Genomic DNA, 16,955 nt, shown 5'->3' with positions numbered 1-16,955 from the left:
AAAAAGAAAAGAGAAAGGACTGAAACAAATAAAACACAAACGAGAGGGGAGAAATAACAACCAGCACTACATAAATATAAACAAATGTAAAAAAATATTATGAAAAACTATATGCCAACACATTGAACAACATGGAAGAAATAGATAAATTCCTAGAAACATAATGAACTACCAAAATTGAAACAGGAAGAAATAGAAAACTTGATAGCCAGCAAAGAAATTGAATTAGTAATCAAAAATCTCCCAACAAACAAATGTTCATGGCCAGATGGTTTCACAGATGAAACCTTTCAAGCATTTAAAGACTTAATACTTATTTCTCTTAAACCATTCTAAAAAATAGAAAAGGAAAGAAAACTTCTGAAGTCATTCTATGAGACCAGTATCACTCTGATACCAAATCCAGATAAAGACTCCACTATTAAAGGAACTACAGGCCAATATTCCTGATGAATATGGGTGAAAAAATTCTCAATAAAATACTAGCAAGTTGAATTCAATAATACATTAAAAAATCATTCACATGATTAAATGGGATTTATTTCTATTGTACGGGTGGTTCAATATTCACAGATCAATCAACATGATACACCACATTAATAAAAGAAAGGATACAAACCATATTATCATTTCAATAGATATAGAAAAAGCATTTGACAAGTACTACACACATTTATGATAAAAACCCTCAACAAAGCAAGTTTAGAGAGAATATACCTCAATATAATAAAGGCCGTATATGAAAAACTCACAGTTAATATCATCCTCGATGGGGAAAAAAACAGAGCTTTTCCTCTACAGTCAGGAAGAAGACAGGGATGTTCTCTCTTGCCACTGTTATTTAACATAGTACTGAAAGTCCGAGCCATAGCCATCAGACAACAAAAGGAAATAAAAGCTATCGTTGGCAAGGAAGAAAGAAATCTTTCACTACTTGCAAATGACACAATACTCTATATGGAAACCTGGAAAAGAATTTGGAAAAGTTGCAGGGTACAAAATCAATGTACAGAAATCTTGCATTTCTTTACACTAATACTTAAGAGAAGCAGCAGAAAGAGAAGTTAATGAATTAATCCCATTTACAATTGTGCCAAAACCAATAAAATGCCTAGGAATAAATCTAACCAAAGAGATGAAAGACCTGTACTCTGAAAGGCATAAAACACTGATGAAAGAAATTGAAGACAACGCAAACAAATGGAAAGACATTCTATGCTCATGGATTGGAAGGACAAATAATGTTAAAATGTCTATATTATCCAAAGCAATCTATACATTTAATATAATCCCAATCAAATAGTAATTGCATTTTTCACAGAACTAGAATTTAAAAATCCTAAAATGTCTATGGAACCACAAAGGATCCCACATAGCCAAAGCAGTCTTGAAAAAGAAAAGCAACATTGGAGGCATCACAATTCTGGAATTCAAGTTATATTACAAGCTAGCGATCAAAACAGTATGATACCAGCACAAAATAGACATACAAATTAATGGAACAGAATAGAGAACTCAGAAATGAACTCACAACTATATGGTCAATTAATCTTCAACAAAGCAAGAAAGAATATCCAATGGGAAAAACACAGTCTTTTCAAAATGTGATGTGGGGAATACTGGATGGCAACATGCAAAAGAATGAAAACTGGACTACTTTCTTATACACACAAACATAAATTGAAAATGGATTAAAGACTAAATGTGAGACATGAAACCATAAAAATCCTAGAGAACACAAGCAGTAACCTCTTTAACATCATTGTAGCAACTTCTTAGATGTGTCTCCTGAAGCAAGGGAAACAAAAGTAAAAATAAACTATTGGGACTATATCAAAATTAAAGGCTTCTGCACAGAGAAGGAAACAATCATCCAAACTAAAGTCAGCCTACAGAATAGGAGAAGAAATTTGCAAATGTTCTGTCTGATAAAGGGTTATTATTCAAAATTTATAAAGAACTTATAAAACTTAATAGACCAAAAATGAATAATCTAAAGTGAGCAGAAGACATAAATGGATATTTTTTTAAAGAAATGTCTTTTCTTTATATTTTATTTATTTATTCATGAGAGACACACAGAGAGAGGCAGAGAGAGAAGCAGGCTCCACGCAGGGAGCCCCATGTGGAACTCGATCCCGGGACTGCAGGATCATGCCGTGGATGGAAGGGAGGTGCTCAACCACTGAGCCATCCAGGTGTCCCATAAATGGACATTTTTCCAAAAAAATATCTATATAGCCAACAGACACATGAAAAGATGCTCAATATCACTGGTAATCAGGGAAATACAAATCAAAACTACAATGAGATGGAGCACCTGGGTGGCTCAGTGGGTTAAGTGTCTAACTGTTGTTTGCAGGTCATGAATTAAAGCCCTGTGATCCGCTCCATGCTGGGCATGCAACCCTACAATGAAGTATCACCTCACACTTGTCAGAATGGCTAAAATCAACACAAGAAACAACAGGTATTGGCAAGGATGTGGAGAAAGGGGTACCCTCTTGCGTTGTTGGTGGGAATGAAAACTGGAATACCCACTCTAGAAAACAGTATGAAGTTTCCCCAAAAAATTAAAAACAAAACTACCCTATAATACAGCAACTACACTACTAGGTATTTACCCAAAGGATACACAAATACTAATTCAAAGGATGCAAGCATCTGGTTGTTTATGCCAGCATTATCTACCATAGCCCAATTATCGAAACAGCCCAAGTGTTCATTGACTGATGAATGTATAAAGAAGATGTGGTATGTATATACAATGGAATATTACGCAGCCATAAAAAGAATGAAATCTTGCAACAAGGTGGATGGAGCTAGAGAGTATGATGCTAAGTGAAATGTCAAAGAAAGACAAATACCATATGATTTATACCATATAAATCTTCAATTTAAGAAATAAAACAAACAAGCAAGGAAAAAAAAGAGACAGAGGAAGACAAACCAAGAAACAGACTCTTCAGTGTAGAGAACACAGTGATCGTTACCAGAGGGGAGGTGGGTTGGGGGATGAGTTAAATAGGTAATAGGGATTAAGGAGTGCAATCGTGGTGAGCACTGGGTGATGTAGTATTGAATCACAGAATTGTACCCTGAAACTAATATTACACTGTATGTTAACTAATTAGAATCTACATAAAGAAAATAAACTTGTACCTTCTTCCTTGTTCCATATTGGCGATATCTATTTTTTAGAAGATTTTATCTTATTTATTCATGAGAGACACAGAGAGACAGAGAGAGAGGCAGAGACACAGGAAGAGGGAGAAGCAGGCTCCTTGCAAGGACTCTGATGTGGGACTTGATCATGGACCCCAGGATCACGACCTGAGCCTAAGGCAGACGCTCAATCACTGAGCCACCCAGGCGTCATATTGGCTATATCTAGATGATTACTGAGATAAAACATATCTGTCAGAAATTGGCAAGTTATTTTAGTATTATTTTAATTAAAATATATATCTTATGTGAAATACATGTTATATATTTCTCACACATATGTAATCTGCATTCAAGAAAATGAGTGAAAGTCATATTCAGTAAGAGAAAATCCTAAATACAAAAGGTGTTATAATAATGTGTAAAGATCATCAGAGTTTTCTAAACCTCAAAAGGAAAGCCCTCATTTAGACATGATGTTCCAACTAAAGTTCAAATAGAGAGAGAATCACCTGGAGCTCCTTGGCCAACCTCAAACCTGGGGGACAGTTGAGTTCAAGGAATGATGTCAATGTTAACTGGCCTCAAGATCACATATGGCTTTGTAGGTAAAATGTCATGAAAGTGCACCTGGACTAGAGTAGACTAACAAGCCCAGGTAGGATGTTTCATTTGACTCCAATGTTTTTAAGATTTTTTTAAGAGCCTGACTTGGGGTTCTATCCCACAACCCATGAGATATGTTGTAAACCGAAACCAAGAGTCAGCCGAATGAGCCACCCAGGCACCCTTTGACTCCATTTTTTTTTTAAAGATCCTATTTATTTATCAATGACACACACACAAACACACACACACACACACACAGAGAGAGAGAGAGAGAGAGAGGCAGAGGGAGAAACAGGCTCCATGCAGGGAGGCCGATGTGGGACTTGATCCTGGGACTCCAGGATTGTGCCCCAGGCAAAGTCAGGTGCCAAACCGCTGAGCCACCCAGGGATCTCGACTCCAATTTTTAAGAGAAGAAGTGGCCATACCCCTGATCAGCTAGGACTCTCGATGGCATCCCTGTGGAACGAACTGAAGTATTTCACATCAAAGATCAGAGGAATCATAGGACAGAATTTGAACTATTAGGATAAAGGAAGGAGCAGACATGATGCTTCATCCTCTAATTTGAGGGATTCAGAGCTCTCAGTCTTAGTTAATAAGATTATCTCTTAAAAAAGCAAGTTCCAAGAACTCATGATATTTATTCAAGAATTAGTATCAAGAATTAGTATCATCATAGTGTTTTTGAAGAGCTAAATTGGCTGCAAAGGAGAATGGCTAATATTGCACAAAAACAAGATAGCTTGGAAGGTTTTAGATTCAGAATGCCTGGTAGCACCATTCTGTTTCTGAAGAGCTGGATTACATATTTTTGAAAAAGTACAACTGAATGAAAAAAGTGAGTAAAACTAGCAGGATCTATCTTATTTGATGTATGTGAAAAAGTCATAGACAGGCAAGATAGGAGACATCATCCCTATTTTCCAAATGAGGACGTGAGACAGTCAATATGTGCTAGGGAAAAAGTTCAGCCTAGAGATTCATTTAGAGCTCATGTCAAGGAAAAGCATATCAATCCCACAAGCAACTTGGTGAAATAAGCATCAAGCATTGCAGGAAGCCAGAGCTGCTGTCAATTGCCCTCCTCCCCCTCAGCCATGGATATATTTAAACCAAGTAATAATAAAGCAAACCGGCAGCTGGTACTTTTGTAGAGCCAACTCTGGAGCCCCCTCAGAAGAGAACTTTTTTTCTAGATAGAGCTTGTCATTTTTTTTCATTTGCTGTTTATTTTAAAGTTACATTTCTAATTAAATGAAACGTTTTAAAGTAAAAAAAAAATGGAATTAACTGAGCCAAATTGCAAGTACAGACATGCCTTGAGCAATGTGCAGGTTTTCACGTTTTTAAAACTCTGCCTTCCTGGCATTTGTCTATAATACATTATGTGACCAAAAACACTCAATTCCACAGACACTAGGAGAGAAGACCCTTCCCTACATCCAGACCCTGACTAGTCATACATTCAGCAGGCGAGAGTAGTCATACATTATTTGTGTTTTTAAAAACTATGATAGTGATCATCATTGACTGACTGCCTAGTGCATCACAATCACTAAACATACATTCAGTCCTCACAAAACTTGTTGGGTATGACTTCGCATTTTACAAATCAAGGAACTGAGGCTCAGAGAAGGTAGCTTGTTTAGGGACAGACAGCTTCCAACTGGCTGACTCTCATAGCACGCCTTCCGCCTGCATTGTTCCAGTCCCTGTGAACCTCAGGCTTCCAAAAATAGTTGATGCACTTTGAGGGAGACAAATGGAATTTCTGTTGCTTGGAAAGGTGCAACCTAAGCTACTTTCTACCCAGAAGTCTAGAATTTGAGTAGACACATCTTTCTGAATTCTTTGAGAACTGATGTCCTGCAAGGATGCCAAAGACTTGCATTAATATGATCCAATCTGCTTCTTACTGGTGATTGTACAGTTCCTTACCCACCTGAAGCCACCTTCATTTCTTTATCTGTAAAATGGGGGCTCCACGAGAGATGTCCTGCCCCTTCTCTCAGGTTGCTGTAGAGCCAACTGTATGAATTCATGAAGGTATCTGTCAGTTGAAAAACTCCCCACAAATGGTGTGTGATTTTTCTCACCTCAGGAAGAATGCTGCCAAAATATTTAGCATGCTCATATTCAGCCATGGTAAAATCAGCTTGAGTTTTCTTATCTCTACCTCTCACTTCTGATAACTATACAGAAAATGGAACTGAAATGGGTTTTGTGCAGCAGAAGCCACAGAAAAAGGACCATGCTTTCACTAAATCATAAGGAGGGGCTGATTCTGCTGGCGCTTCAAACATGTGCCAAATGCGTCTCTCAGCTTGCTCCGTTAGTAACAGGTGTTCACAGGCTGGTGAGGATGGAGAAAAAGCCTCCCCCCCACTTTGCTTGTCTTTCACTTGTCAAGGGTTTTGACAGGCATTTGCAGTTCCCTGTCACACGGTTCTAAGCACGGCTGCACAGCATGCTGCTCAAAGCAACCCCAAGTCAAGGAACTCAAAGAATTTCCCCTTAGAGTTTCTGTTTGATGACATGCCTACATATGAGTGCTGGTAGCCCCTTCCTCTTAACATGCGTCTGCTTATTCATCCTCCTGATCCAAAGTTTGTCTGACTGGTGACTGGGCTTTACTCCAGGTAAGGTATCAGACTTGATTTCTATACCTGTTCACTAAGATCTAAAATATCTCTTTGTCTTGCTCCCATGTACCCTGTGTATGTATAATCCCTACTTATATCATAATCACTTTTTAAAGTGTCTGCCTCTCCCCCTAGACTCTCAGTTTCTAGGAGCAGGAACCCTGTAATATTCCTAACACAGTAAGTACAGAATCTGGCGTATAACAAAGGCTAATAAATGCATATTGGACTGAATCTTAATTCAATGCATATGAGGTACCTGAAAATGATAATCCCCCTGACAGAAATGAGACCATATTTCTTCTAGTTACTAAAACCTTTTTTATGATAACACAACTAGATCTAGGGATTCAACAGTAGTTTTTTTATGATAACACAACTAGATCTAGGGATTCAACAGTAGTGGCTTCTGGTCCCAGGCCTAAAGTTTATTTTTGTAGTTGGCTGTTAGAGTGATAAAGTCACTTGGAGTTTATTGTGTCCACTTACCTTTACATATGGGTGGACATCATATGTATTATATGTGTCATATGTATTATAAACCATATATATTATACAATACAAATTTATAAAATACATTTCTTTAAATGATTCATATATATTTATTTTTGAAATATATTTTATATAAATATATATTTATGAAATATATATTTCTTTAAACACATATGTGTGGGGGCAGCCCAGGTGGCTCAGAGGTTTAGCACCGCCTTCAGCCCAGGGTGTGATCCTGGAGATCTTGGATCGAGTCCCACGTTGGGCTCCCTGTGTGGAGCCTGCTTCTCCCTCTGCCTGTGTCTCTGCCTCTCTCTCTCTCTCTCTCTCTCTCTGTGTCTCTCTTGAATAAATAAATAAAATCTTAAAAAAATAAACACATATGTGTGTATGTGTGTGTATATGATCTGGTACTTCCAAGTTCAGGGTAGAATGTGCATTTTTTATTGATCTGCTTTGCCCACTCACTGATGGAATATTTTCCTTTGCTGAGATTTATTGTTATTCTAGATAACAGTTTAGATAACATAACGTGCTTAACTTAATTCACATCACTAAACCAGTATTATGCAGAGTGAAACTGAGGGAGGAATTTTCCTATTTGGTTTCTTGGGAAATAGAAAGAGACCCCACACACATACACCACACACCCCCACCAATCCCAATCCTTCCTGATTTCCCATAGTTCCTTTGAATGTCTGAGCAGTTACACACACCAGGAAAAGGTAATCACATTTCATGCTTCTAAGAATGATGTGATCACAAGAGGGTCCAAAAGGACCCAGTTCCTACCCCGCAGAATGGTTGGTTGGTTGGTACATTATTTGGGGTGAGGGATTCCTAAACTCCTTGAAGCATTTGCTGCTTCAAGATGAAGAATGAACTTGTCAGAGCAATGGTGTGAGCCTCTGTGGTAGTTTCACACCATCACTGCAGAGAGTGCTATTTCAGTTTTCTCTGTTCTCAACTACTATCTCTGTCCTTTGGCATCAGAGAATACATGTCTTTTATATAAAGAGAGAAGCTTCGTGATGAAAAGGAATTTATAGATTGCTTTGTCTTCTGACTTCACAGAGGGTAACATATTCTAAAAGTTTATGTAGCTTGCTCAAAAGCTGATTAGGAGCTGATGGCAGAACTGAGATTAAAACCTGAGTCTCATGGCTTCAGTCAGATGATTTTTTCCATTACATTACAGTTGAGATCTGTTTGTACACATCATTCAGGTTCAAATACACAGTGGTTCTCAAATTTAAACCTTCATTTGAACCAGCCAAAGGGTTTATTAAAATATAGATTGGGACCTGCCCTTAGGGCTTCTGATTGAGTAGTGGATCTGGCATGGGGCTGGGAATGTGCATTTCTAATGAGATCACAGGTGATGTTTATGCTCTTGGGCCTGAGATTATACCTGAGATATACTAAAGTTGTCAAATGGAACAAACATTGCCCTCTCCTTCCTCTTTAATTTGTTTCCTTTTTTTTTCATCAATATTTACCAAATATGAACCAAATGCCTGGCATGTTTGGTGCTGGGGACCAGAAACATGAAGATGACAAAAGCACAATCCTCTTTTTGAGGAGTTCACAATCAGTGGGGAGGGGCAGATGCATAAATAATTACTGAGCAATCTTTTAATTGTAGCGATAGAAGTTTATATAAAGTATAATGGTTGCACAGTCCTGAAAATAATGACACAAAGACTTTTTAGGGAAGGCTTTGCCAGAGAGGTGACAGACATTTGAGCTAGGTTTGGAAGGACAAGTGGGATTTTTTCAGATGGAGGAGAGACAAAAGGATATTCTTTTAGGCTGAAGGAACAGAAGGTGCAAAGGCATGGAGAGTGACATCTTTAGGAAGAGTTGGCTAAGTAAGAGTGGCAGGAACATGGGTTGTATGGAACAGAAGTCAGGGAGCAGAAGAAGATGAAGATTGAAAGATATGGAGGGTGTATTAATGAAGGGTATTCCATATCCTTCCAAGGACTCTGGAGTTCACCTTGTGCGCAGCAAGGATACTGAAAGATTTTTAGGTGGGATGTCCTCACACTCTAGCCAAAGATTACTTGATTAAAAGTAACCTTTGGCTAGAGTGTGAGGGAGGATGAGAACAGTTTTCTGGAAGCAAGTATAAATTAAGATTGTATTGTATTAATCTACATTAGGAATGATGATAACACATCCAAAACAACAGCAATGGGGAATGCTCAGAAAAGAGCATTAAAGGGTTAAAATAACCAGGACTGGCTAACAGATCAGAGGTAAAGACTAAGAATAGAGAACCATAGATAATTCTATAGTTTCTAGCTTGGTCAGCTGATGAAATGGAAATGCTATGAACAGAGATAGCAAATAAGAGAAGTAGTTAGTGGGGTGAGGTAAGTTCATTTGGGACAAGTTGGGACACTGGTGTCTGTAGACAGGCAAGTAGGATGCCCTACTGCAGCTGGGAAATAGAGTCTGAAGTTCAGGAAAATCATCCAAAGTCAGGAGAGAGATTCAGGTAAAGTCATGGAAGGGCATGAGCCTGCTCAGGGAGATGTGAATTTTTTGTCCTGGATTAATATGCAAAGTGCCGTCAGAGTGATAAGTGATAAAACCCCAATTAAAAAGAGGAAATCAGGGATCCCTAGGTGGCTCAGCGTTTTAGCACCTGCCTTTGGCCCAGGGCACGATCCTGGAGTCCCCGGATCGAGTCCCGCGTCGGGCTCCTGGCATGGAGCCTGCTTCTCCCTCCTCCTGTGTCTCTGCCTCTCTCTCTCTCTCTATCATAAATAAATAAATAAATCTTTAAAAAAAAAAGAGGAAATCAAGAGATTAATGATACATATTAAACTAAGCAATAATCCAGTTAAAAAACAGAAAATCGGGGTAGCCCGGGTGGCTCAGTGGTTTAGCGCTGCCTTCAGCCCATGGTGTGATCCTGAAGACCCGGAATCGAGTCCCACTTCGGGCTTCCTGCATGGAGCCTGCTTCTCCCTCTGCCTGTGTCTCTGCCTCTCTCTCTCTCTGTCGCTCTCATGAATAAATAAAATCATAAAAAAAAAAAAACCCAGAAAATCAGAACTCAAAATCTGTAATTTTAACATCTGAACATTTTGAGAATGAATGCTAAGAAAACTATAGCAACATGAATCCCCAGCTCTCAGTTCATGCTCTTCACCAACCACTACTGCTTTGTCACCTGAGGCTTTGGGAAAATTCTTACCTTCTCCAGGCCTTGCTTATCTCAACTGTAAAACAGGGCTGCTGAGAGGATTTAGCAATTCCTACAAAGCACTTAGCATAATACTTGGCACATAAAAAGGGAGCTATTAATCTATATATCATATATATTATATATGTAATGTGAACATTGCACAAGAGATGATGCAATGATTTTTTTTTTTAAGGCTTTATTTATTTAGAGAGAGAGAGAGCACACACATGTGAGCTGGGGTAAGAGCAAAGGGAGAGGGAGAATCTCAAGAGGCAGGGCTAGATCTCATGACCCTGATATATATATGTGTGTGTGTGTATATTATATATGCACATAATTTTATACATACACACACACACATAAACTCAGCAGTGGAACATTTTGCTAGAAAACAGAACACAAAAACTATCCAAGAAAGCTGCCAGTAAAAGAACAGGTAAAGACAGTAACTGTAAAGACAAATGCTACGGGATAGCCTCTTCTTGTTACTCCCTGAATACCAGAATGGGAGTGCATATTCGGTCTGGCATGCCATCGACATCACAAAGCATTCCTGAGTCATTGTATTCATTTTCTATTGCTGTGTAATAAATTGCCACAAACCTAGAGACTTAAAATGACACAAATGTATTATTTCACAGTTTCACAGCATAACTAGATACTCTGCTTAGGGTCTTATTGGGCTGAAACCAAGGGGCTGCAGTTCTTGGTTCTCATAAGGTTTGGAAGAAATGCAAGCTTACAGGTTGTTGGAAGTGCTCATTCCCTTGTAGTTGTAGAACTGAAGTCATAGTTTCCCTTGTAGCTATGACTCAACAGCTCCAGGTGTCCTGCACCTTCTAGCCACATGGCCCGCATAGGCAGTTCACAGGGATGTTTGTTTTCTTCTAGTCCTGCAGGGACTTATCTTACATTGAATCCTCCTCTTGTGTCTAATCTCTAACTTCTCCTGTCTCTGACTTCTAGAACAAGATTTAATGGGTTTATGTGATTAGCCCATCCAGATAATCTCCCTATTTTAAGATCAACTGATCTGGGACCTTAATCATATCTGTAAATTTCCTTCACAGCAGCACCTAGAATGGTGTTTGAGTAACTGGGAGAAAGTGTGTGTACACCAGGGATCTAGACCTCTTAAGAATCTTGCTTACCACATTTCTGAAGTACATGCAAGTTGTCACACGATTGAGCAGTGATGATTTTTAGCAGCACTGCTGTACTTAACATTTGCCCTTTGAGTTATTTCTCTAACACTCCTTCTACAAATGAATGACAAGTTGCTGAATATCTCAAAGGCCAAGAGACATGCATTTAGAGAGCGACATATTTTCTCCCCATGCTCTCAGGGTCCTTCTGAATGATATGTAATCATAAGTCTTTCACCTCCAACTCTGTGCCCCTAACACCTATATAATCACTGGGTCAAGGCAAGGATTTATCTGTCATTGAAAAAAAAAAAAAAGTGGCTTCCAACTCAAAATTGCTTACTATTCCTGACCAAGATTTGAGAAATGTCGGTTTGATCAATGTAGTCCTGGCAATAAATCAGTTGAGGCCAAGGCTGGTTTTGGGGGGTACTTGAACATATGCTGCCCTGAACATATATTTAATTTAGGAGCAATTTATTTTATCAAATCAACTGGCTTCATTCAAGAGACCTCTAATCCAGACTCAGCCAGGCTGAGAAACCAGTAATGAACAAGGAGCAATTGCTGAGGGTGGAGGTGTAGTACAAGCCATGGCTAAAATGCTTAATCTAAGACTAGGGTCTCAGTCAGGTGAAACTCTAACTTTTTAGATCGATCTTCACTTGGATGTCTCGAGTGCTGCCAATAGCAGTCTCAGCAATTGGCCTGAGAAGAGAGACTCCTCATTTCTCCTTCCCAACATATAGCAAGAGCCTTAGGATCAACCTCTATTTGGGTCCTTTCATATGTTCATAAATACTGTTAGTGGATCACAGGATTCCAGGCTGGTCAATGTGATACACAAAAGGCACAAGAGATGATGCAATTTTTTTTTTTTTTTTTTTTAAGGCTTTATTCAGAGAGAGAGAGCATGCACACAAGTGCAAGCTAGGGTAAGAGCAAAGGGAGAGGGAGAATCTCAAGAGGCAGGGCTAGATCTCATGACCCTGAGATCACGATCTGAGCCAAAATCACCTTGGCTGCTTAACCAACTGAGCCATGAAGGTGCCCCCGTGTAATGATTTCTTATCACTGAGCTACTAAAGTTTATACTATGTAAACCTTAATACTTTGGACATAGTGTTCACATGTATGTTTCCATTTTGCTTTGTTTCAAGGAAAACTGTAAGATCATTTCCAATGACCCTTTTTGTACTTTTTCTCTTCTCCTTTGCTACAATTATGAGCCTTTGTAAACTCATTTCCATGCCATAGATTCTCAAGCCCATGAATCATAAAGAACAGGTGTTCTTACATTACCGAGTAATAACCCACTGATCCTTGAGGCTATTTATCCTACTTACCCCACTTCATCCCCAACAAAAGGGAAGATAATAGGGGTACTATATGTACTTTCTGCTTTGCAGGACTAAAGTAGTATCCCTGACTTTGCACTGGCAAAAATCAAAGCAACTTTTCCAAAGTTAAAAATAAGGAAGAAGAAAAATATTAATTTCAAATTTAACTAACCTATTTTTGGGGGAGGGGGAGTGTTACTCCCACTTAACTGCCCATAGACATAGCAGAGAGTTATTTTACTCAAACCTAAACAGTCCTTCAAAAACCACATTTCTGAAGTACATGCAAGTTGTCACATGACTGAGCAGTGATTTTTAGCAGCACTGCTGCACTTAACATTTGCCCTTTGGGTTAATTTGCTGCCCGCCCCTACCAGCCCCGACCTGGAGTTGAGAACCAAACATATTTTGGCAATATTCTAGTGAGCAGGCAAGTTTATTTGGAAAAAGTGCTTATTTATTTCCATACTAGTACACATTGAGATGTTAAAATTATACTGAGTTATTTAAGACTTACTCTATTTATCCAGAGGTCAATCCAAGACCAAAAGTTAGATTTATGTATTTTTAGTTTAACCTAAAAAAATGTTGGGAACATAGTTATTCAGCATTAGATCCAGGCACTCTTACATACCAGAGTTAACAGTTCTGAAGGGACTTGCTCAACATAGCTTTTAAAACTTACATGCTAGGACTGGCAGCTGAACTTTATCTTTCTGCTCTGAAAAAAGGTGTGTATATTATAGAGTAGCTAGGGTATATCGGAAACAGAAAAAAAAACTGGTAGGAAGCACAGACTTCTTTAGAAATGAACTGTCAATTTTTAAGTCATTATCACAAAAGCAGGAAATTTCATCACAGAAACATTTCCAGTGGTTGTGGACAAAGAAGCAAATGTTTTTGTGAATTTTTCTCAAATATCTCAGTACTTGTCTTTTATTATATGCTGATTTTTGTTTCATAAAGATAATTCTTGCCTCTTTGGAGTCATCCTCATTCTGAAAAGACTAGAATGAGAACTGAACAAGTCCTAGATGCACCACTAACTTGAATAAACCTGAGCAAAATCACTAGGACTGGTTTTTAAGTTTCACTTGCCACCTTGAAAAAGAGTAGCTTTGAAACTCTTAAGGTGGTAACACCTTGGATATTATAAGCAGTACACAGATATAAAGCTTTATGTGTATACTTCTGCACATTACATGATGCCAATTCAGTGTTAATAGGGGTTGACCCCATTATAGGAGAAGTAAAAAGTACTATTTAAAATAATAGTTTAGGGAACCCTGGGTGGTGCAGCGGTTTGGCGCCTGCCTTTGGCCCAGGGCGGGATACTGGAGACCCGGGATCGAATCCCACATCGGGCTCCCGGTGCATGGAGCCTGCTTCTCCCTCTGCCTATGTCTCTGCCTCTCTCTCTCTCTCTCTCTCTCTCTCTCTCTGTGACTATCATAAATAAATAAAAAAATTAAAAAAAAAAAGTAAAACAATAGTTTAGTTCATTTTCCAATTTGGCTTATTTCCTTTTTTTTTTAATATTATTTTTAAAAGTTTTATTAGACTTTCCTTCCCCAGGTAAGACACAGAACTGTTCTCTTCTCTTAGGGATTTATTGGTCTCCGTGGAACCTGAGAAGGCAACGACACTCATGACCAAAGAATAACAGCCCACATTTCAGTCTTGTAGTATCCTCAGGACTGAAGTCTCTCAATGTCCATTTGTCTGTCCAGAACATCCATAAGTCCCATGCTTGTTCTGCTGTCCTGGGGACATGGATAGATGACAAATTCACAGGCAGTCCTTTCAGTCCACACGGAAGGCCTTCCCTTTGGGGTCTGTTAGGATGATTACACCCCAACAAGCAATGCCTAGGGAAAGAAAACAACAGTGCCTTACATGGATGTTACAGCCCAGTGTACTAAGCGCTTCCATATATGCCATCATATGTAATCCTCACAACTCTCCTACAAGATACATCACCGTTACATTTTTCTAATAAAAGAGTGAAACTCAGAAAAGGAAAAGAAAGTGTGGAGGGGAAAAATCGGTTACTTCCCCATTGGTTACAGATAAGGACTGTGGGCCACTTTACCCATGGCACACCTAGAATGTGGGCTTACAATCGGTGTCTAGGAGGTAACTGCAGAGCCCCAGCTGTTAAAGCAAAGTTCTGTACCCTCACTCCGACCTCCTCCAGGATCTGGTGTCAGCAGTGTCACATCTTGATGGATCTGACCCTGAACAGTGTCACATCCTGAACAGTGTCACATCCTGGCGATCTGACCTTGAAGTGTCACATCCCGATGCTCTGACCTTGAACAGTGTCACATCCTGATGCTCTGACCTTGAACATAGTGTCACATCCCGATGATCTGACCTCGGACACAGTACTTCTTAGTCTCTGTGCCTTAGTTTTGTTGGGCGGTAAAAAGGGATTACTATAATCATACCTATTGTTGGATTAAAGGTTGAAGCTAATAAAAGTTCTCAAGGAAATACTGCGATTTTTTTTTTTTTTTTTAACGAGAAAAGCTTCCCACCAGCCCTTCTCCCGGCCTCGCTTCCGGTTTGGAGCCCCCGCCCCCCGCCCCGTGACCGGCCCGCGGCCCGCTCCCCCGCCCACAGGCCCTGCGGGGCCCCGACTCTCACTGATGCCGACGACCATCTGCATAATAGTGCCCGGACCCGGGGCGTATCCCAGCTTCATGGGCTTCCGCGCCACCCAGTACACGTACCCGCCCGCCCCTACCAGCCCCGACCCGGACAGCACGCGACAGCTCCAGCAGTCATTAAACAGACGGGCTTCCGCTGGAGAGGTCGGCGCTCCAGGTGCGGCGAGGGGCAGGGGCTCGGCGGAGTGGGTGGCCTCCGGGAGCGCAGCGACCTGGATCGGCTCCTGAGACCGGGAAACGAAAGACCCCATGCTCCCGAGCTCGGCTTCAGCTCACGGAGTCTTCCCACCGAGCTGACGTAAAAAAAAAAAAAAAAAAAAAAAAGGCCGGAAAGCAGAGCGCCGGCGCACTGCACCGGAAGCAGCACGAGGGTCGCTGGGAAATGTAGTTCTGGCCTTTCTCGGACGAAAAATGTGGGGCGAACCTGCCTGGTGGATTTCTGTAGCTACAACTTTGGCCTTGCCAGAGGCCACCCACACTTACACCTGGCCCCAATCATTTTAAGAATTATGACTTAGTCAACTCCCTAAATGTCTTGGTTTTTACTTTCCTTAGAGGAGGAGTCTGGGTTTCTAAGTGGTTTCCCTAGTATAAAAAGTGAGACCTTGACCATATCACTTCACCTGTCTGGAGGTGTGTAATCAGGAGTTAAGTTGTACATGTGCTTAACTATATGCTAGACACTTGCTAAGCGATTATTTGCATCAAGCCCTTTAGTCTTCTCAACCCAATAAGGTGTCAGTTATGGGCAACCTGTACATATTGTCGATGCAAAATGAACAAACCCTTTTTTTTTTTTTTAAAGAGTTTTATTCTAGCCCAAGTTAAGACAGTTGCCTTGGGTATACACAGTATTCACAAAGAAGAAAGTGTTCTGGGGTGGGGGGACATTTGGTGCAAGGTTATATATGTCTTCACGTAAAAAATTACAAATCACCATGATTAAGAACATTCTAGAAAGTCATAGTATTTATCTTAGTTTTTATAGTACATTGGAAGACTGTATGGCTTTAATCTTACACGAACCAGGGAAGTTTCTTTTTTCTTGTGTTCAATATACTCATTTTTGGTTATTTTCTGTTTTATTTGTTATTTATTTTTAAGTGAAGAAGATGAATGTTTGCTGGGGATATAAATAGAACTCATGCTTTGAGGTTTTCCATGTCATTTTGACCTTGTTAAAGTATAGCTTCTCTGGGAGCTCAAGAGCAGGAAACATACAAAGTTGAAAATTTCCTTTATCAATATTGTGAGGGGACTACATAAACATAATCAAGGTATTAAAAATGAGTTTGAATTACCTGGATAAGTACTTTTCGTTTCTCTTCGTTTTTTTTTTCCATAGCATCATGTCTCAATTTTGTCATACTCATGTTATTTCTACTTTGAGAGCCCTGGAGATAATTCAACTCAGAATCAGGCTAATGGACTTGAAAAGTTAATATAGGATCTATTTTTGCAGGTTTAAATTCTTATTATCCCTTAAGAATGGACTTTTTTTTTAAAAAAAATATTTGTTTGTGAGAAATACAGGGAGAGAGGCAGAGGGAGAAGTAAGTTTCTCACAGGAAGACGGATGCAGGACTTGATCCTGGAACTCAGGAACTGAAGGCAGACAGACACTCAACCACTGAACCCCCCTAGGCATCCCAAAGGTATGGATACATAGGAGAAAAGAAAGTAATAGG

At 39.7% G+C, this 16,955-nt stretch overlaps 1 protein-coding gene across 3 annotated transcripts; it reads right to left on the bottom strand.

Annotated features, from left to right (window-relative positions):
- Positions 1-13,030: 13,030 nt before the first annotated feature.
- DMAC1 (distal membrane arm assembly component 1) lies at positions 13,031-15,583 on the bottom strand. 3 transcript variants are annotated; one of them, XR_011995567.1, is made up of 3 exons: positions 15,245-15,583; positions 14,772-15,002; positions 13,031-14,463 (listed from the first exon to the last, which is right to left on the bottom strand). XR_011995567.1 is itself a non-coding variant. In XM_072728370.1 (2 exons), exons 1-2 carry the CDS (start codon positions 15,516-15,518, stop codon positions 14,399-14,401), a joined length of 339 nt encoding a protein of 112 aa, XP_072584471.1. In that variant the 5' UTR covers positions 15,519-15,575; the 3' UTR covers positions 14,187-14,398. The 3 variants fall into 3 exon arrangements, 2 of the variants coding, with proteins under 2 accessions (XP_072584471.1, XP_025857162.1); XM_072728370.1 differs by lacking the exon at positions 14,772-15,002 and having other exon boundaries at positions 14,187-14,463; positions 15,245-15,575; XM_026001377.2 differs by lacking the exon at positions 13,031-14,463 and having other exon boundaries at positions 14,480-15,002.
- Positions 15,584-16,955: the final 1,372 nt, after the last annotated feature.

Source organism: Vulpes vulpes, chromosome 12 (assembly GCF_048418805.1).
Source record: "Vulpes vulpes isolate BD-2025 chromosome 12, VulVul3, whole genome shotgun sequence".
Lineage (NCBI taxonomy): Eukaryota > Metazoa > Chordata > Mammalia > Carnivora > Canidae > Vulpes > Vulpes vulpes.
This window is presented reverse-complemented; position numbering and strand designations above follow the sequence as displayed.

Bases quoted from the DNA above. Each gene is read 5' to 3' on its own strand.
- DMAC1 (XM_072728370.1), bottom strand. From the start codon at position 15,518: ATGGGGTCTTTCGTTTCCCGGTCTCAGGAGCCGATCCAGGTCGCTGCG. The intron at 14,464-15,244 runs GTGAGAGTCGGG...TTCTTTCCCTAG, and splicing joins GCAGATGGTCGTCGGCATCA to GCATTGCTTGTTGGGGTGTA.